The sequence below is a fragment of the Astyanax mexicanus genome, chromosome 18 (genome assembly GCF_023375975.1).
Source record: "Astyanax mexicanus isolate ESR-SI-001 chromosome 18, AstMex3_surface, whole genome shotgun sequence".
Lineage (NCBI taxonomy): Eukaryota > Metazoa > Chordata > Actinopteri > Characiformes > Acestrorhamphidae > Astyanax > Astyanax mexicanus.
The window spans coordinates 38381200-38399581 of record NC_064425.1 but is presented as its reverse complement, the minus strand read 5'-3'; the positions used below and the strand labels follow the sequence as shown (position 1 = coordinate 38399581).

Genomic DNA, 18382 nt, shown 5'->3' with positions numbered 1-18382 from the left:
AGGCTCATGATGTTTGGAAATGCCTAATATATTAAATTCAATGCTAAACAGGGTCATTTTTATTAAGAGTTAGAAATGCAATGATTGGTGCTGCAGTGTAGTATTTCAAAGTGTTTGACAGGGAAGCACCTCACTCTGCTCAGTTTAATGGAATTATTTCAAGGCACTGTAAATGTTTATATACAATGTGAATGCAAGGCCTCTACTTAACACTGGCTGCACTGCAGTTTGTCTAGTAAGTGTGATGTTTTGACAGTAAAAGTCCAGTTTGTGTAAGTTGCACTGCAGTGTAGTTACTTCATGTAATGCAGATGGTTTGTTCCAGTCAATGCTCTTTATTAATTACTTCATTCCTATGTTTAACTCTGCCTTCTTTTGATATAGCAAAATATTATTTAAAATGTTTGAAAATTATTTTTGGGGCATCGAAGGAAAGATGAGAAAATGTTCTTGTGTCATGAAAATACTGTGCTAGGATAATGGCCTGTGCTGAGAGTGTGATTTAAGCTCATTTATTATGCCTAATCAAATAAATGTGATCCTTTTAAAGGCTCTCCAAACTTAGTGCTCATCCCCAATTGGTAGGTGCTGAGATTTTTTATGTTTTACTTCTTAAAGGTTTACTTTTTTTTACTTCTTCAAAAAAATGCACAAGAAGCTTATTAAAAACCACTGTTTACTTCCTGTGCTGCTAGCTTTAAGCTCCATGCGCCACCATCATTGTACTGATATGATAGACATATATACATAAATTCTGCATAGCCTGCCTCCAGTGTTGTGCGTGAACGAGTTCAAAAGAAAGCGTTCATTGAACACGCTCATTTTTTTGTGAACATTGAACTGAACGCAACACATTTTTTAATAAAGAACTTGAACGTGAATTAGTTCACATTATGTGTCATGAACGGCAGACATCCCTGTAAATGAACGTTAGCTAGAGAGCAGAGCGAGAGAGAGAGAGAGAGAGAGAGAGAGAGAGGGCAAAAGAGAGAGAGAGAGAGAGAGAGAGAGAGAGAGAAAGACAGAGAGCGGAGCGCGAGGGCGAGAGAGAGAAAGAGCACGGGGCGAGAGCGAGAGAGAGAGAAAGAGAGAGAGAGACCAACGGCGAGAGCGTGCGGCGCGAGGGCAAGAGAGAGAGAGATACAGAGAGAGAGAGAGAGAGAGAGAGAGAGACCAATGACTGTAGTGAGAGAAAGCGCTGCAATTTAAAAAAAAATGGCTAGTGGAAGTGATGGCACGGAGACAGTCACCGATTCCTTATGAACATTTTCATCACCTGGTAAGAAACCCACATTGCAGTATCATGAGCAAATGTCTACAATGAGCAGTTTCAAAGAACATATAGTGATTCCTAGCTTGTAGTGTGAAAAAAGTTTTTTTTTTTTATATCTCACGAAAAAAGTAAAATGAACTAAACTTTGAACTAGTTCAGAATTAAAATTGTGAACTTTGAATGTGAACTGTTCACTTTGAGCATGTATGAAATGAACTTGAACTAGTTTAGAAAAGCTGTGAACTGGAACAACACTGCCTGCCTCCTGGTGCCGGATGCTACGATATGCGGAATCTATGTATATATGTCTGTCATTATCAGTACAATGATGGCGGCGCACGAAGCTGAAAGCTAGCGGCACAGGATGTAAACAGTGGTGTTTAATAAGCTTCTTGTGCACTTTTTAAGTTATTAATGCCTTGTCAGGGCTCTAGACAGGTGGTGTTAAGTTACTTTGAGCTTGGATAACTATGTAAAAAGCGATTTATCAGGGCAAATTATGCCCTAATATGGGCAAAAAGTACAAAATTACTGGATCCCAGAAAGCTGTGGGAGAGCGATGGTGAGCTACTCGATAAAGGTAAATACTTTTTATCATGTTTTGCTTCACCAAAAGTCCTTTTACACAGAAGTGTAAGTGTAAAATCTTACCGCAGTGTGTGGAGTATCCGCGCGCTCAGATTCAGCTACTGTGGGCGGAGCCGCAGCTCTCGGGGGGCGGGGCCATTCGGTCAGACCCCGACCAAAATAAACCGGGAGGCGGCTCCAAAATAACGCGCAGTCTGGAGAGCAGATCCAGCGCCTTATTACACACTCATACACTCACACACACCCTCTCACACACACCACATATATACTCACACACACACCAACTCACTAACTCACACTTACACGCCCTCTGGGAGCAGCAGTGTACCGTCTGCCTGTTTTCCTCCAGAAGAAGGTAGGAGCGCTTCAGTGGAACAGTTTTTTATACTGAATTATTTGCTTGTTTAACAGTGTAAATGCTCTAAACTGTTTTTACGTGGCTCGTGGATGCTTCTTGTGGTGCGAGTTGCCTGGAGGGTTAAACAGAGTTAACTGTAGGGTATAAGCAGTTGTTCTGGTGGTGTATTGTACTGTAAGGGCAGACTGTTTATGTCTGTTTATGAGTGTTATAGAGAACACTGTGTTTACTAAAGTGGGATTTTATACACACACTTGATATAAAATATAAGAACTTTAAGGGTCTCTATAACCTGTTTACTGTAATTATGAGTATTGCTACTACTACTACACTGCTGAAATAAACAGCATGGCTAGTTAAAGCTGGTTGAGCCAGATGATCAAATCAAATTACATTATGTACATATTTATATAGCTCTTTTTACAACTGATGTTGTCACAAAGCAGCTTTACAGAAATGTGGTAGTAAGGAAAATCAGAAAAAAGAGCAACAGAGGCAAGGAAAAACTCCCTCAGAGCTGGAGGAGGAAGAAACCTTGGCAGGAACCAAGACTTACATGGGCCTTGTACTATCACATATTATTAAGGGTAATTTATATAAGGAGGGACCCATCCTGTTCTGGTCAGACAGCTTATAAATGAATGTTAAAAGAAGTCAATAAACATCCAGGGGGTGAAGTTGTTAGAAAATTCCTAATTAGAGTTCATATGAACTTTGATGTAATCATTAGTGAAGAAGAGTGAGCAACTAGTTTGAGGCAGGTGACATAACCTGGACGGTGGGCACTTCCAGAGACTTCCATCTATCTGGCCATACAGGTGACATGAGAATCTGAGGGTCGAACATTCATTAGTATGTCAATGAACCACTGAATCTGCAGCCTTTGAGGAAGAGGAAACATTAATCTCCAAAAGCTAAACTAATCAGGTATGATTTCAGTCTAGATTTGAGATTAAAGATTGAGACTGTGTCTGAGTCCAGAACATTTTTGGGAAGGTTATTACAGAGCTGAGGGACTTTATAAGAGAATTTTTTTCTCATGCAGAACTCCTCTAAAATTTTAAAACTACTAGTAAACCAGCACCATGTCTGAGTTATTGTGCGAGTTTAGGAATTACCAGCTTAGCTCTTGACCAGTATAGGGTATGTTGGATTTGAACCTGGTCAAGCTAAAACTAGCTAGATAACCAGTTTGAAGAAGCATAGATAAGCATGACCAACATCAAATTCAGCATACCCTCTGCTGGTCAAGTACTGGTAACTATCTAGATTATCAGTATAGGGTAGAGATGGGACCAATATGCAGTGTTGCAATATATTATATCGCCTGCAGTGAAGAATGTTGGCTGTTAAATTCTGTGACACTAATAAATCAATAATTCCTGGTATACGATTATTAAGGAGTATTTTATCCTCTTCAGTAACACAGATGCTGCAAAGTATCGCAGAGAATTGTCTTGTAATATTATATCGAATATCACAGAATCACAGTATTACGATAATATTGTATCATGAGATGCCATGAGATTCCCACCTCTAGTATAAGATGGAAATACAGACTCAGCATATTAAACAAATGCATGACCTGGAAAATGTTTTTCTGGTATATGTATACATACATTGTAATCATAATGTGAAAATGTGCCATAGTCGCATTGCGGGACATGCAATATAAAGTAAGATACATTTTATTAGATGCAGAGTTTTTTTGCTGCTTGATGCAAAAGGAGAAATTGCTCTCTCAATATTGATACATACATGATACAGCTACCAAAAGGTATGTATTATATCTGCCCAAAATAATAATTTGTACTCCATTCTTTTATAAACAAAGTGCATTTTTAACATTTTGACATTTTAGATTATTGACTCCTGTCAATCCTGTACATTTTTGGTAAAAAATATTGTATTTATTTTAATATAGCAATATATATCACAAAATAGAAGACTTTTGCAATGTCAGTTTTTTGCAATACCCTGCAATATTGCTTCTTTAACTATAAATAAATGTCTCTCTCTGTGTCTCTCTTACACACACACACACACACAGCTGAATAAATTCCACAGCTGCACGGCAGTGTGACAAGAAACCCAATAGCCAAAAAAGGGGGTAATGTCCAGAAAAGTGTGTATGTGTGTGTGTGTGTGTGTGTGTATGTGTGTGTGTCATTGGATTTCTTTTGTAGGTAGTTGTTGGGTGGCTGCTGTAGACCAAAGTCTGAAAAGAAAGCGGTGGGGAGAGAGAAAGTGCTTCCAGGAATAATAATGAGGAGAGATAGAGAGAGAGAAAGAAAGATAGAGAGAGAATGTGTGTGTGTGTGTGTGTGTGTGAGAGAAAGAGAGACAGTATAAAAGTAAGAGGTAGAGAGATATTCAGAGAGACAGAAAGAAAATGTGAAAGAGAATAAAAGAGAGAGAGAAAGTTTGTGTCTGTGAGAGTGTGTGAAAGAGAGAGAATGTGAGAGAGTGTAAGAAAGAGACAGAATAAGAGTGAAAGTGAGAGAGATTCAGAGCGAGAGAGAAAGAGTGAAACAGAATAAGAAAGAGAGAGTAAGCACAGAAGAAAGGAGAGAAGAAAAGTAGACTCACATCGTGGATGAGGGAAGTGTCCTTCTCAGAGGGGGCGGGGCTTTATTGCTCTTTATTAGACGGGTTTATTGCTCTCAGACAGAGGCTAATTGAATAGCTGTGAATAGACTGTGACCTCAGCAGGGAAAGAGAGTGTGTGTTTGGGAGAGATTGGACGGCGCTGTGGGTTTGGGAGGGTTTAGACTGTGTTAGTCAGAGGACACAGGGTTGCAGGGATTGTTTAGTTAAAGGGAAAACCTGTGGCTGAGGTTTTGTGGTGTTTACTGTGAGAACAGGCTTTTAGCGAGTCATGTGGTTTTATATGGGAAGGCAGTGTTTTGGTTCTGGAGTAGAAATACTACTACTTAGAATGAGGTGAAGAGGTAAACATACGTCACAGTCTGCTACAGTGCTCCAAACTTCATGTGATCTTTAGATGAGCTCAATAACAGTAGAGCATAGAGAGCTACAGTGCTTAAACTTAAACTTTTCATACTTTTGCCACATTTCAGGCTTCAAACATAAAAATATGAAATTGGATTTTTTGTGAAAAATCAACAACAAGTGGGACACAATCGTGAAGTGGAATGAAATGTATTGGATATTTTAAACTTTTTTAGAAATAAAAAAAATGAAAAGTGGGGCATACAATATTATTCGGCCCATTTACTTTCAGTACAGCAAACTCACTCCAGAAGTTCAGTGAGGATCTCTGAATGATCCAATGTTGACCTAAATGAGTGATGATGATGATGATACATAAAATCCACCTGTGTGTAAAAAAGCAACACAGCTCATCATCCTGAACACACCATCCGCACTGTCAAACATGGCGGTGGCAACATCATGGTTTGGGCCTGCTCAAATTGATGGTAAGATGGATGAAGCCAAATACAGGACCATTCTGGAAGAAAACCTGTTGGAGTCTGAAAAAGTCCCGAGACTGGGACGGAGATTTATCTTCCAACAAGACAATGATCCAAAACATAAAGCAAAATCTACAGTGGAACGGTACACTAATAAACATATCCAGTTGTTAGAGTGGCCAAGTCAAAGTCCAGACCTGAATCCAATCGAGAATCTGTGGAAAGAGCTGAAAACTGCCGTTCACAAACCAACGCTCTCCATCCAACCTCAGAAAAATATTGCACGCCCATTTTCAGTTTTTTATTTCTAAAAAAAGTTTTAAATATCCAATAAATTTTGTTCCACTTCACGATTGTGTTCCACCCACGTCTTGTTGATTCTTAACAAAAGCCTGAAATGTGACAAAATTGTTGAAAATACTTTTGCAAGGCACTGTAGCTCTCTACTGTTATTGAGCTCATCTAAAGATGCACATGAAGTTTGGAGGACTGTAGCAGACTGTGACGTATGTTTACCTCTTCACCTCAATTTAAGTAGTATTTCTACTCCAGAACCAAAACACTGCCTTTCACATATAAAACCACATGACTTGTTAAAAGCCTGTTCTCACATTAAACACCACAAAACCTCAGCCACAGGTTTTACTTTAATACTTTTGCAAGGCACTGTACATGGAGAGGGTTTCCATGGCCAAGTAGCTCCATTAAAGCTTTAAATCTCCACGGACAATGGTGTAATGGTGTCGGATGCAGTGGTGTAAAGCACCCTGCCACTGGGCTTTAGAGCAGTGCAGACAGACGTATTCTCTGGACCAATAGATGAGTTTGAGTTAGGCAGTTGTCAGAAGAACAGTATTGTGTAACTACATGTGCCAAGTGTAAAGTTTAGTGAAGGTGGGATTTAAGTGGCGTGCCCCCTTAGTTCCAGTAAAATGAACTCGTAATACATCAGCATACCAAGAAGTTTTGGAAAATTGGACAATTTCATGCTCCCAACTTTGCGGGAACAGTTTGCAGAGGACTCCTTTCTGTTCCAACATGACTTTGCACCATTGCACAAAGCAAAATCCAAAAATACATGATACAGGATGAACAAGTTTGGTGTCTAAGAACTTTACTGGCCTTCACAAAGTCCTGACATCAACCCGATAGAACACATCTGGGATGAATTGGAGTGGAGATTTTGAACCAGGCCTTCTTACCCATCCCCAGTATCTGACCTCACAAATGTGCTTCTGGAATAATGGTCAGAAATTCCCATAAACACACTCCTAAACCTTGTGGAAAACCTTCCCAGAAGAGTTGAAGCTGTTAAAGCTTTAAAGGGTCTGTCAACCTCATATTAAACCTTATGGATTAACAATTAGTTGTCACTTACGTTGATATCAGTGTGAAAGCAGAAAAGTGAATTCAATATAGCAATAAATGGTAAAAGTGCATTTTTACTATGAATGTGCCATATCATATTATACACAATATATCTTGAAAAAGTAATATTGTGATTAAAAATATCCACAGCATGATAGTAGGAGTACTCTGCCTTAAATGTAGTCTATTATTTACAGTAAAGCTTTAAGGGTATTCTTTTTATAACATTGTTTTTGTTTGCAGTTTATTTAGAGTTTAATTAGAGTTTAGATAAGTTACTGTTGTTAACAAACGAGACATACATTCTGCAGAATGTCTGAAACTGTTATACATGAAATAAAACATTAGCATTTAGCATCACAGCTTACTTGCTTCAAATCTTTAAGTCTTACTGCTTCATCTGTTAGCATTATGGGTCTAATTCTTTTTTGGTCAGCGGTTAGCATTGTGGCTGGCCCAAACTTTGCTAAGGGCAGATGTTAGCATCACAGCTAATACTCTACAACTTTGCCAAGACTGACTGCTGTGCTAGCATCCTGACTCTAATGCTGCTGAAGCCGGCTGTTAGCATTGTGGCTTGCCCCTCCAAACTTTGCTGAGGCCGACTGCTGTGTTAGTTAGCATTGTGGCCTGGCTGCTCTGTCTGTTAGCACTGAGGCTATCCCACCCTAACCGTGCAGCAGGGCTGGACTGGGTCAAAAATTCGGCCCCGGCATTTTTGGTTTAGACCGGCCTCTCATAATTAGCGGAGCACAACTGACTTGTAATTTATGTATGTGCGGTTACAGAGAAGCATAATGCATCAACATATTAAATATAAGAAGTTTAGTGTAGTGCTGGGCGGTATACCGGTTCATATGGTGTACAGTTGCGCAATATTATACCGTAGAACAGCACCACCAAAGAAACATGCTGTGTGTTCAAATACTGTCAAATTTTATCATCTCTAATACGTATTTTCTGAATTCCTCTGATATAACAGCTCAATTCTAAATATTTAGATTAAAGGTGCTTCCTCCTACAGCTATGAAATGTATTTGTATCAGGCTACAAACAGGTGCTGCTTTATGAATTCATGCAACGCAACTATGTTGACACTGTTTTACTCTTATTCAGTGTGGGCACACCTTTGCTAATATTACTTTTATACTTTTTTACACTTACTTTAGTCATGCTTAAATTGCAAATCTTTTACTTATCATTTATCAGTTTTAAAATCTGTTATTTCACTTGTTTGAGTGCTTTTTAAAACAGGTTGATCCACAGCATAGAGGCTACAGATTCAAACTTCTATGCAGCCTTTCAACACACCTTTAACCTAAATATTTCAAATAAAATTATGCAGCCTAAAAAGGACGCTGCTTCTCATCCAACCCTTCTCAGTCTTGACCGTTTGCTATTTTATCAGGATAAGGGAGCACGGCTGCCAGATTTTGGGAAGTATGCAAATACTAATTGTGTTATCCTAACATTACGTCCATCACCTCTAAGTTTCTGTGTTATCCTAACGTTACCTCCATCACCTCAAAGACCCTGTGTTACCCTAACATTACCTCAATCACCTTAAAGTTCCTGTTTTATCCTAACATTACATCCATCACCTCAAAGTCTCTGTGTTATCCTAACATTACCTCCATCACCTTAAAGTCCCTGTGTTATCCTAACGTTACCTGTGTACGTGCTACACTTTACCGCTCAGTCTGTCCCTCGGTTTATTAAGTCTGCATCTCTGTCTGCTGCTGCGGAGGACGCGATTTGTCAACAATGATTTCTACCAAGTCTCTCTGTCTCTGCTTCCTGTGTGTGCGGAACCTGTGCCTAGTTTTCGCTACTACTTTAAAACGATATTAACATCTGAACATAGCATTTAAATGCCAGTAGATTAAATGCGAATAGTGATGATATTTAGTGAGTAAACTTGTTATTTCTTGTATTTAGGCACTTTTAGAGACCGTGTTGAGTGTAAACCGTATGAGTGAGCTCATTATCCCTCTCCCATTGAGTTTCTGTCTCCAGTGTTTTGTATTTTTTCGACAATATATAGAGTACCAGTCAAAAGTTTGGAATTCTCATTTAGTATTTTTTTTCTACATTGTAAATTGATACTAAAGTCATTCAGACTATGAAGGAACACATAAGGAATCATGTAGTAACTTAAAAGTGTTAAACAACTGATACTCTCAAACACATTTAGAGGCAATACATTCTAGTAATGAACTCCTGACAAGTTCAGCACAGCTGTTAACTGAAAGCTGAACATTCCAGGTGACTCTACCTCATAAAGCTGACTGAGAAAATCCAGCCAAGATGTGCAAAGCTGTCATCTAATCAAGAGGTGCTACTTTTATTAATCTACAAACGCTGAGCATTTTATAACAATGAAAAAGCTAAAGTGTGTCCAATTTATAACTGGTACTGTATGTAAACAACAAAATCCATTACAGGCTACATGTCACACATTATACTGAATAATAATAATAATAATAACACTTTATTTTTCCCTTCCCCAGGTCAGGGTTCCTGAGCGACTGACGCCTCACCATGTCGCGTGTGTGTGTGCTGTGCATGTCGGTGCTGCTGGCAGTGTTTATGCTGTGTGGAGCAGGGCCTGAGACGGCTCCTCCATCGTATGGTGAAAGGGGCTCTGACCTGGGCCTGCAGGTGTTTCAGCAAGTGGTAAAGGCAAAGCCTCAGGATAATGTGGTTATCTCCCCCCACGGTGTAGCCTCCATTCTCGGCATGCTGCTGCCTGGAGCCCACGGCCCCACCAAGCGCCAGCTCATTGGAGGACTTCATTATAGGAACAAAGGTAAGAGGAGGAGTTTAAAATTATCAGAAGGGTATCACTTATAATTTATTTAAGGTCTAAATATATATATTTTTGTAATTAAGTTAATCCGGCTTCTCAGGATAATGTACAAAGTATGTCTGATAAATATGTTTAGTGAATAAAATAAATATATTCTGTATTTCATTGGTATCGCAGGAATGAAAGTATAATTTGGGATGGGACTGATCCAATACAATATCGGTATTGGGGCTGATATTGACGTAATCAGTGTATCGGATATCGGGCGAGCACGACCGATCCACTTAATGATTCATATTCCAGTCCGCAGCTTGAGCTGGACAATAAACACGCTGTAACAATAACACGAAACTCATCACTGATCCAGATTCCAGTTCCACACTTTACCCAGAACCCCCAGCAGCTGACTGATAAACTTTAGTTGTTTGTCTACAAAAAAATGTCGATTGTCTGAAGACTTTTCACTTTGGAAACGTCGAACAGCAGAACTTCTACTTGTAATATTTGTAAAGTCAGCGTCAGAGGGGTGAATAGATTAACACCAGCAGTCTGTTAGCCTAGCTAGCACTGAACCGATAACTGCATTCTGGTGTTGTAAAGGTAAAAAGTGAACTACAGACTGGAGTAAACTATAGTCATAATCCACATATTCTTTAAAACCACAGGATCTACAAACACTAACCAGCACAAACACACCCATCTACTGTTAAAAACAGCGATTAATTTGGTCAAGAAATACAGTTAGCATCGCCAGTTAGCCGTTAGCCATCTCTGCAATCTGTTAGTGCCATCTCTGCAGTCTGTTAGTCTAGCTAGCATCGGGCCATCAGCAGCATTCCGGCATTGTGAATATAATAAGTTATTCAAGTGAACTACAGTCATTATCCACATCAAATATCGAAAAACAGATCCTACTCACACTAACCAGCACTAACTAATCAATCTATTATTAAAAAACAGTGATTAATCTAGGTTGGAAATACAGTTAGCGTCGCCGATTAGCCGTTAGCCATTGCAGCTAATCCACTAAGCTACGTGTCAAAATAAAAATCTCCTGCGCAACCAGTGCAAAAAAAAATTTTTAGAGCCCTGTATTTAATATTTAACATTTTTTATATTTAACTTTTTTTATTATATTTATATTTAATTTGAAAGAAAACTATTGTGTGTTTGTACATAAAGTGTGCCAAATAAATGACTTTGGAATGCATTTACATTAAATGCACTTGTGTATACTCGAAGTAATAAATGGAAATAATCGAATCAGAGCTGAAAAAAGTGGTATCGTCCCATCACTAAGTGTTATAATGCTATAGTGAATCAAATCATGCTGATATAGACCTGACACACTTTTAGGACCACCCATTCCTCCTGATGTAGAATGGACAGTCCTAAAAGGCTAATGATATTCTCAGCATTACCTTGATCAATCATGAGCATTTCATGGCCCCGCCCCCTCTCTATGAATCTGAGCAACCTGCTGAGCTAAAGTGAACTTAATAAACATGTTAAGCTATCCAGCTCTCTATATCTGAGGTACTTTTATCTAATTAAGTCGACATTTCGTGTATGTGTGTTCTTTGGATCCCGTACAACAGGAAAGGAAGGAAAAGTGTGATCTAATATAAGATATCATGACATAAAACTGTAGTTGGCTTTATGTTCTAAAAATGAGCATAATTTTCTGACCTCTTGTTACAACTTAAACTTAAAGTAGTAGCATTATACATTTTCATGGCTTACAAAAATAACAGAATTTTGATGGTAAACTGATTTTTTTTGTGAATTTTGTTGTGAAAAAAAACAAATATCGCATAATACTACTTTTTAAAATGCAGCTTTTGTTATGCCTTTAAGGCCAATTAAGTTTACATTACACAATGATAGCTCAAGTTTTAGATCTTAGGCTGTTTTGGGAAAAAGCAACAAAAGTCTAATTGCTGTTCATTTTGGAGAGCAGACAGACTCCTGGTGAAAGTTCTTGTAATTTGTGACTCTTGCTGATCAGTGGTGTAATGTGTAAACCACAAGCACATGGTGTAGTGTGGAGGCTAGAACAATCTGCCAAGTTCTGTAGTGTAAACCTGGCATAAAATTGATATTACATAAATGAGCTCTGTTCTGATTGGCTGCCTGTATTGTGCCTCATTTAAATGAATTCAGGTTTAAAATACTATTGAGAATTGCAATATGAATGTAATATGAACTGTGGCATGCTGCAAAAGAATTTTTAATTAGGTTATCTTGACATCAGTTTAGCAGTAGCTTTTTTTTTTATTAATACAAAGTTAGATGGAAAATGCTTTTCCATAACAGTTTCCTCCCTGATAGCAATATTACTGAGGTCTGAACCTGGGCCACATTTAGCATTTAATAATTTTTTGTGTCTGGAGGAAATGTCTAAAGACCACCAGACTGAAAGCTTCACTCTCTCCCGCAGGTCCCTATAAGATGCTGAGGAAGCTCCACAAGGTCCTGACATCCAAGACGAACGCAGACCTCGTAACCATTGCTAATGCTCTCTTTGCCAGGGAGGGCTTCAGCATGCATGACGCTTTCCTGGAAGCCAGCAGGGACAATTTCATGGCTGATAGCCGGACCCTCGACTACGGAAATCCACAGCAGGCTGCGGACACCATCAATGAGTGGGTCAGCAACAAAACGAAGGGTATGAAACATTGTGGTATCAAAGAAAGTAGCATTAGCATTTAGCAGAAGGACAAATAGGCCATGAGAAATGTCAGATCCTGTAGTGTCTTTAAAACACTGGGAGCTCTTTAACCCATAAGATCCCAGACCAAATTCTGAATATTGATACAAAATACAAAAATGAATTTGTTAAATTAATTGAGCAGCTCATGCATGTTTTTTAGTGCTGTTAATATTAACATGTTAAAACGTGATACTTCTGGAAACGTAATTTTTTTCCTAAAGCCAATTAATCATGTTACCATATTTGGTGCCAGTTTTATTCTGTTATTTACGCTTACTGGCATATCAGCACTTTTATTGAGCGATATAAATACACCACTGCTACTGTTAAGTTCAAGAGCTAAAAAAATAAGTAATAAAATTTTAATACCATTTTGCAAATCTATTAATCAAAATTGTACTCTACATTTATTATTTTATTTACCTTTAAATATCCACTATTAAATGATTAAGTCTTGACATGACATAATGACATAATGTTGTTGTGATTAATTTAATAGTTTGGGTAGTTTTCTCGTATTGTGATGAAGAAAGTATTACTGTTTTAAGATTAATATCTACAAAAAATACACTTTTAGTTTTTTTTAAAAAGAGCTAGTTTTATCTTCAGTAATGTAACTGAGCACACCAACATACTGTATAACTTTAAATAAGATCATAGATCACAGTCACACACTGTCCTGTGATGTTCTTAAGATGTTCATTATATGTCGCTTAGGGACACTGTAAGAGACTTTCCCCATCTTAAGCTCCTTTGGTTTAAAAGCATTTTGATAGTTTTTTATGTTAACACATGTCCCCCTCTAGGCCACATCCAGAACCTTGTGCAGCCAGATATGCTGGACCCAGCTCTGACGCGGCTGGTGGCGGTGAATTCCATCTACTTCAAAGGCCTGTGGAAGTCACGCTTCCAAGCCCAGAGCACCAAGATGAGGAGCTTCACAGCTGGAGACGGAAAATCCTACAAAGTGCCCATGATGTCCCAGCTTTCAGTCTACAACATGGGTGAGACTCAGCATTCCTGTGGAGTTTTATTTAATTATGAGAGCAGCTGGAAACTTCTCCTTGCTTGGGTTTTCACCACATTTAACATTTTCTGAAAATGTGGAGATTTCCTCTTCACACATTTATATGCATTTTTAATTGCATATAAAAAAAAAAATTGAAAAATAACATTAAAAATCTGGATGTCAGTGTATTTGCCAGTAGTGTAGAGGCATCTGTTACTCACAGGAGCCCTGCCATTAAACTTTAAAGTGTGTGTAAAAAGGGGGTTCATGTATTGTGCTGCTTGTATGTTGGGGGGTGCTGTGGCTTGGTGGTTCACCTTTCAGCACTGGGGTCTTGGGTTCCCTACCTGCTTAAAGATTGCATGTTCTCCCTGTGCGTTTCCCTGGGTTCATCTGCGGACTTTTTTTTCTTACAGTCCAAAAACAGGAGATCATCTTAATTGGTTAGACACTGGTTAATCTAAAGTTTCTACGAGTGTGCATGTGTGTGTGAGAGTATGTATATGTGCAAAATGTGTAAATATGTTTTTTAGATATGGATTGGAACTCTGTCCTGAGACAATGCCCTTAGTGTCTGATGTGGTCCTCTAAGTGGGTGGGCATTTCCAGTTAAGAGTATGCTGTGTTTGATTGGCTGCTGCTTCTTGTCGGTGTGTGTGTGTGTTTTGAGTGTAGAGACTGTTTGTAGAGAGTGTTAATTGTAAAGAGGAATTGAGTGTCTTGAACGGTGTTATAGTAAAGTGTAACTTTATTCATTTGTACATGAAGCAAAAACCTATTTACAGACTAGGTTAAAAATAGGGCTGTTTATTGGCAAGAACTTGGCAATACAATATACAGGGGTTGGACAATGAAACTGAAACACCTGTCATTTTAGTGTGGGAGGTTTCATGGCTAAATTGGACCAGCCTGGTAGCCAAGCTTCATTAATTGTACATTGCACCAGTAAGAGCAGAGCGTGAAGGTTAAATTAGCAGGGTAAGAGCACAGTTTTGCTAAAAATATTGCAATGCATACAACATTATGGGTGACATACCAGAGTTCAAAAGAGGACAAATTGTTGGTGCACGTCTTGCTGGCACATCTGTGACCAAGACAGCAAGTCTTTATGAAGTATCAAGAGCCACGGTATCCAGGGTAATATCAGCATACCACCAAGAAGGACCAACCACATCCAACAGGATTAACTGTGGACGCTATAAGAGGAAGCTGTCTGAAAGGGATGTTCGGGTGCTAACCCGGATCGTATCCAAAAAACATAAAACCACGGCTGATCAAATCATGGCAGAATTCAATGTGCACCTCAACTCTCCTGTTTCCACCAGAACTGTCCGTCACCACAATAAATTATTGCGGTCTAAAACCAGGTGTTTCAGTTTCATTGTCCAACCCCTGTACATTGCAACACAGGGGTCACGATTCAGTTTATTGTGATATTGCGACGTTAAACTTACCATAGTAAAAAAACAAACATAAAAACTGTCATTGTAAACAAACTATTGTATTTATAAAATCTGAGTAAAAGAAAAGTTTACTTTTTATCCAAACAGAACAGTGAGTACAACACTGCCATCTAATGCGTACAATAAACAAACCACTAAATTCATACCTGTGATAAATAATCAATACAGTTTTACAAAAAAAAAATACTGAATATCAATATTTCCGTACAGCCCTTGATAAAGGCTGAATCACAGTTGGTGCACAATGTTTCTTACATTTACTTTGCAGACAGTAAGAAACCAATATATTTATTAATATAACTCCATTCCTGCAGTTGGGATGGTAAAACATATATTACTTTGTAATGCTACCCTTCCTTCTCACAGCATTTAAAAGACATTTTGGCACTGAGGATACCAAGTAATAGTAAAAGTGTTTCAGGTGTTATTTCTTTATTTAAACATGTCTTAAGATGCACAAAGTTACAGGATAATTATCACATTTATAGCTGCAAAATTCTCCACACATTCTCTGTTGAGGACAGATCAGGACTGCAGACAGTCCAGTCCAGTTTCTGCACCCGTACCCTCTTCTTCCACAGCTATGCCTTTTTTCATGTATGCAGTATGTGGTTTTGCATTGCCTTATTGAAAAATGTCTGGAAGTCCTTGGAAAAGTTATAATCTTTAAGGCAGCATATGTTGCTCTAAGATGTCAGAGTATATGTCTGCATTAATGTTGCATCACAAAAGTGTACTGACACATCCATACCATGACAGACCCTGGTTTTCAGACTGGCTGCTGATAACAGTCTAGATGGTCAGTTTTTATTTGGTCTGGAGCTCACAACGTGACAACATTTCTAGATATGGTTAACATTTAAGAACCTTTAAACACCGACATTCTTTTACATTCATTGAATGGTTTAATTATATAATGTATAATTGGGAGAAATGTGCAAATCTAATCTTTCTTTGAGGAGGAAGAATACTCAAAAACTCAGCTTTTCGTGAATACTGCTGTTGTATGAAATCCTAATTAAAATTACCTGTTAACATCACCCATTTGAAATCTTATAAAGCATCTACTAGCACTTAATTGCCCCCTCTCCCAACGTTTTTGGAATGTGTAATAGGGTTGAACTGCAAGAATGGATGTATATTATTAAATTAAATAACGTTAATCAGATAAAAAAGGAAATATCTTAGATTCATACGGTCTGAAACCAAATAAAAGTTACAGTTAATGTAAGAAATCCTTTTTTGTCTCTGATTTAGGCCTGTATAAGAGAAAAAAATATGTATGTGGCTACCCTTTTTTTGTTCTGAAGGTTTACCTCAGTGTATAAGCGTGTGTTGCACAAAATTTGGCCTTGTGCAGGAAGTTATGTTGTTTTCTTATATTTATATATTAAGACTTTGTCTGGATTCAGGATATCAGTTTAATGCGAGCCCCCTGTCACACCAGAAGGAGGTCTGACTGGCTGTGTTCCTGTTCAGAGTGGGTTTTGGTCAGCATAACACAGGGCTTTCGGAAAACTGAGATGATTGTTTACAATACAAAGGTGGGCATTCTGTTGTGGCCGAATCAGGAGATCAGAGATCTCCAGACTTGGGACGTCTCCTGCTTTTAGTAAGGAGATAAACTTGTTTGTGGTCTGTGGGTAAAGTGATATGTTATGTTCTTGTACCGCTGAAGAGAAAAATGTTACATGTACAAGGAGAAAAAAAAAGAATATTATAATGCACCCATTGTCTGTTTTTCAGCTACAGCGATCATATAGCACACTCTGTATTTCTATAATAATTATAGGTAGTTCTGTACCTGTTTCTCTAGATACTTTATTATTATCCTACTTTCACTCCACAGGAGAGAAAAACACCACAAAGCAAGTATAATATATTAATGTATTAGCACTGCAGTGATTAGCTCTGATTAATATTGTGGTGGTGTATGAGGTGTTAGTGTGTGTTGTGGTGGTACAGTGAGTGAATCAGATGCAGCAGTGCTGCTGGAGTTTTTAAACACTGTTCTCCAGTCATTGTCCTCCACTTTATTACACACTCCTGCCTGCAGTTCTTCATTTGTGCTCACAGGATTAAAAGTCTATTTAAATAATTCACCTGCACCCACTATCAGCCCTCACTACAACTCCCATAATTCACCTGCACCCACTATCAGAGCTTACTCCAACTCCCATAATTCACCTGCACCCACTATCAGCCCTCACTACAACTCCCATAATTCACCTGCACCCACTATCAGAGCTTACTCCAACTCCCATAATTCACCTGCACCCACTATCAGACCTCACTACAACTCCCATAATTCACCTGCACCCACTATCAGAGCTTACTCCAACTCCCATAATTCACCTGCACCCACTATCAGACCTCACTACAACTCCCATAATTCACATACACCCACTATCAGACCTCACTACAACTCCCATAATTCACCTGCACCCACTATCAGAGCTTACTCCAACTTCCATAATTCACCTGCACCCACTATCAGACCTCACTCCAACTCCCATAATTCACCTGCACTCACTATCAGACCTCACTACAACTCCCATAATTCACCTGCACACACTATCAGACCTCACTACAACTCCCATAATTCACCTGCACCCACTATGAGACCTCACTACAACTCCCATAATTCACCTGCACCCACTATGAGACCTCACTACAACTCCCATAATTCACCTGCACCCACTATCATACCTCACTACAACTCCCATAATTCACCTTCACCCACTATCAGACCTCACTACAACTCCCATAATTCACATACACCCACTATCAGACCTCACTACAACTCCCATAATTCACCTGCACCCACTATCAGACCTCACTACAACTCCCATAATTCACCTGCACCCACTATCAGACCTCACTCCAACTCCCATAATTCACCTGCACCCACTGTCAGACACTACTCTAACTCCCATAATTCACCTGCACCCACTATCAGACCTCACTCCAACTCCCATAATTCACCTGCACCCACTATCAGACCTCCTCATTCCAACTCCCATAATTCACCTGCACCCACTATCAGACCTCACTACAACTCCCATAATTCACCTGCACCCACTATCAGACCTCACTCCAACTCCCATAATTCACCTGCACCCATGATCAGACCTCCTCATTCCAACTCCCATAATTCACCTGCACCCACTATCAGACCTCACTACAACTCCCATAATTCACCTGCACCCACTATCAGACCTCATTCCAACTCCCATAATTCACCTGCACCCACTATCAGACCTCACTTCAACTCCCATAATTCACCTGCACCCACTATCAGACCTCACTACAACTCCCATAATTCACCTGCACCCACTATCAGACCTCACTCCAACTCCCATAATTC

At 39.0% G+C, this 18382-nt stretch overlaps 1 protein-coding gene across 1 annotated transcript in view; it reads left to right on the top strand.

The window, feature by feature from the left end:
• Nucleotides 1-2042: 2042 nt before the first annotated feature.
• The window catches only part of serpine2 (serpin peptidase inhibitor, clade E (nexin, plasminogen activator inhibitor type 1), member 2), a 29464-nt gene continuing 13124 nt past the window's right edge, over nt 2043-18382 (top strand). Inside the window, exons 1-4 of the mRNA XM_007237463.4 lie at nt 2043-2216; nt 9532-9830; nt 12271-12498; nt 13350-13547. Coding sequence (XP_007237525.3) covers nt 9563-9830; nt 12271-12498; nt 13350-13547 — 694 coding nt within the window. The 5' untranslated portion in view covers nt 2043-2216; nt 9532-9562. The remainder of the gene's footprint in view (nt 2217-9531; nt 9831-12270; nt 12499-13349; nt 13548-18382) is intronic.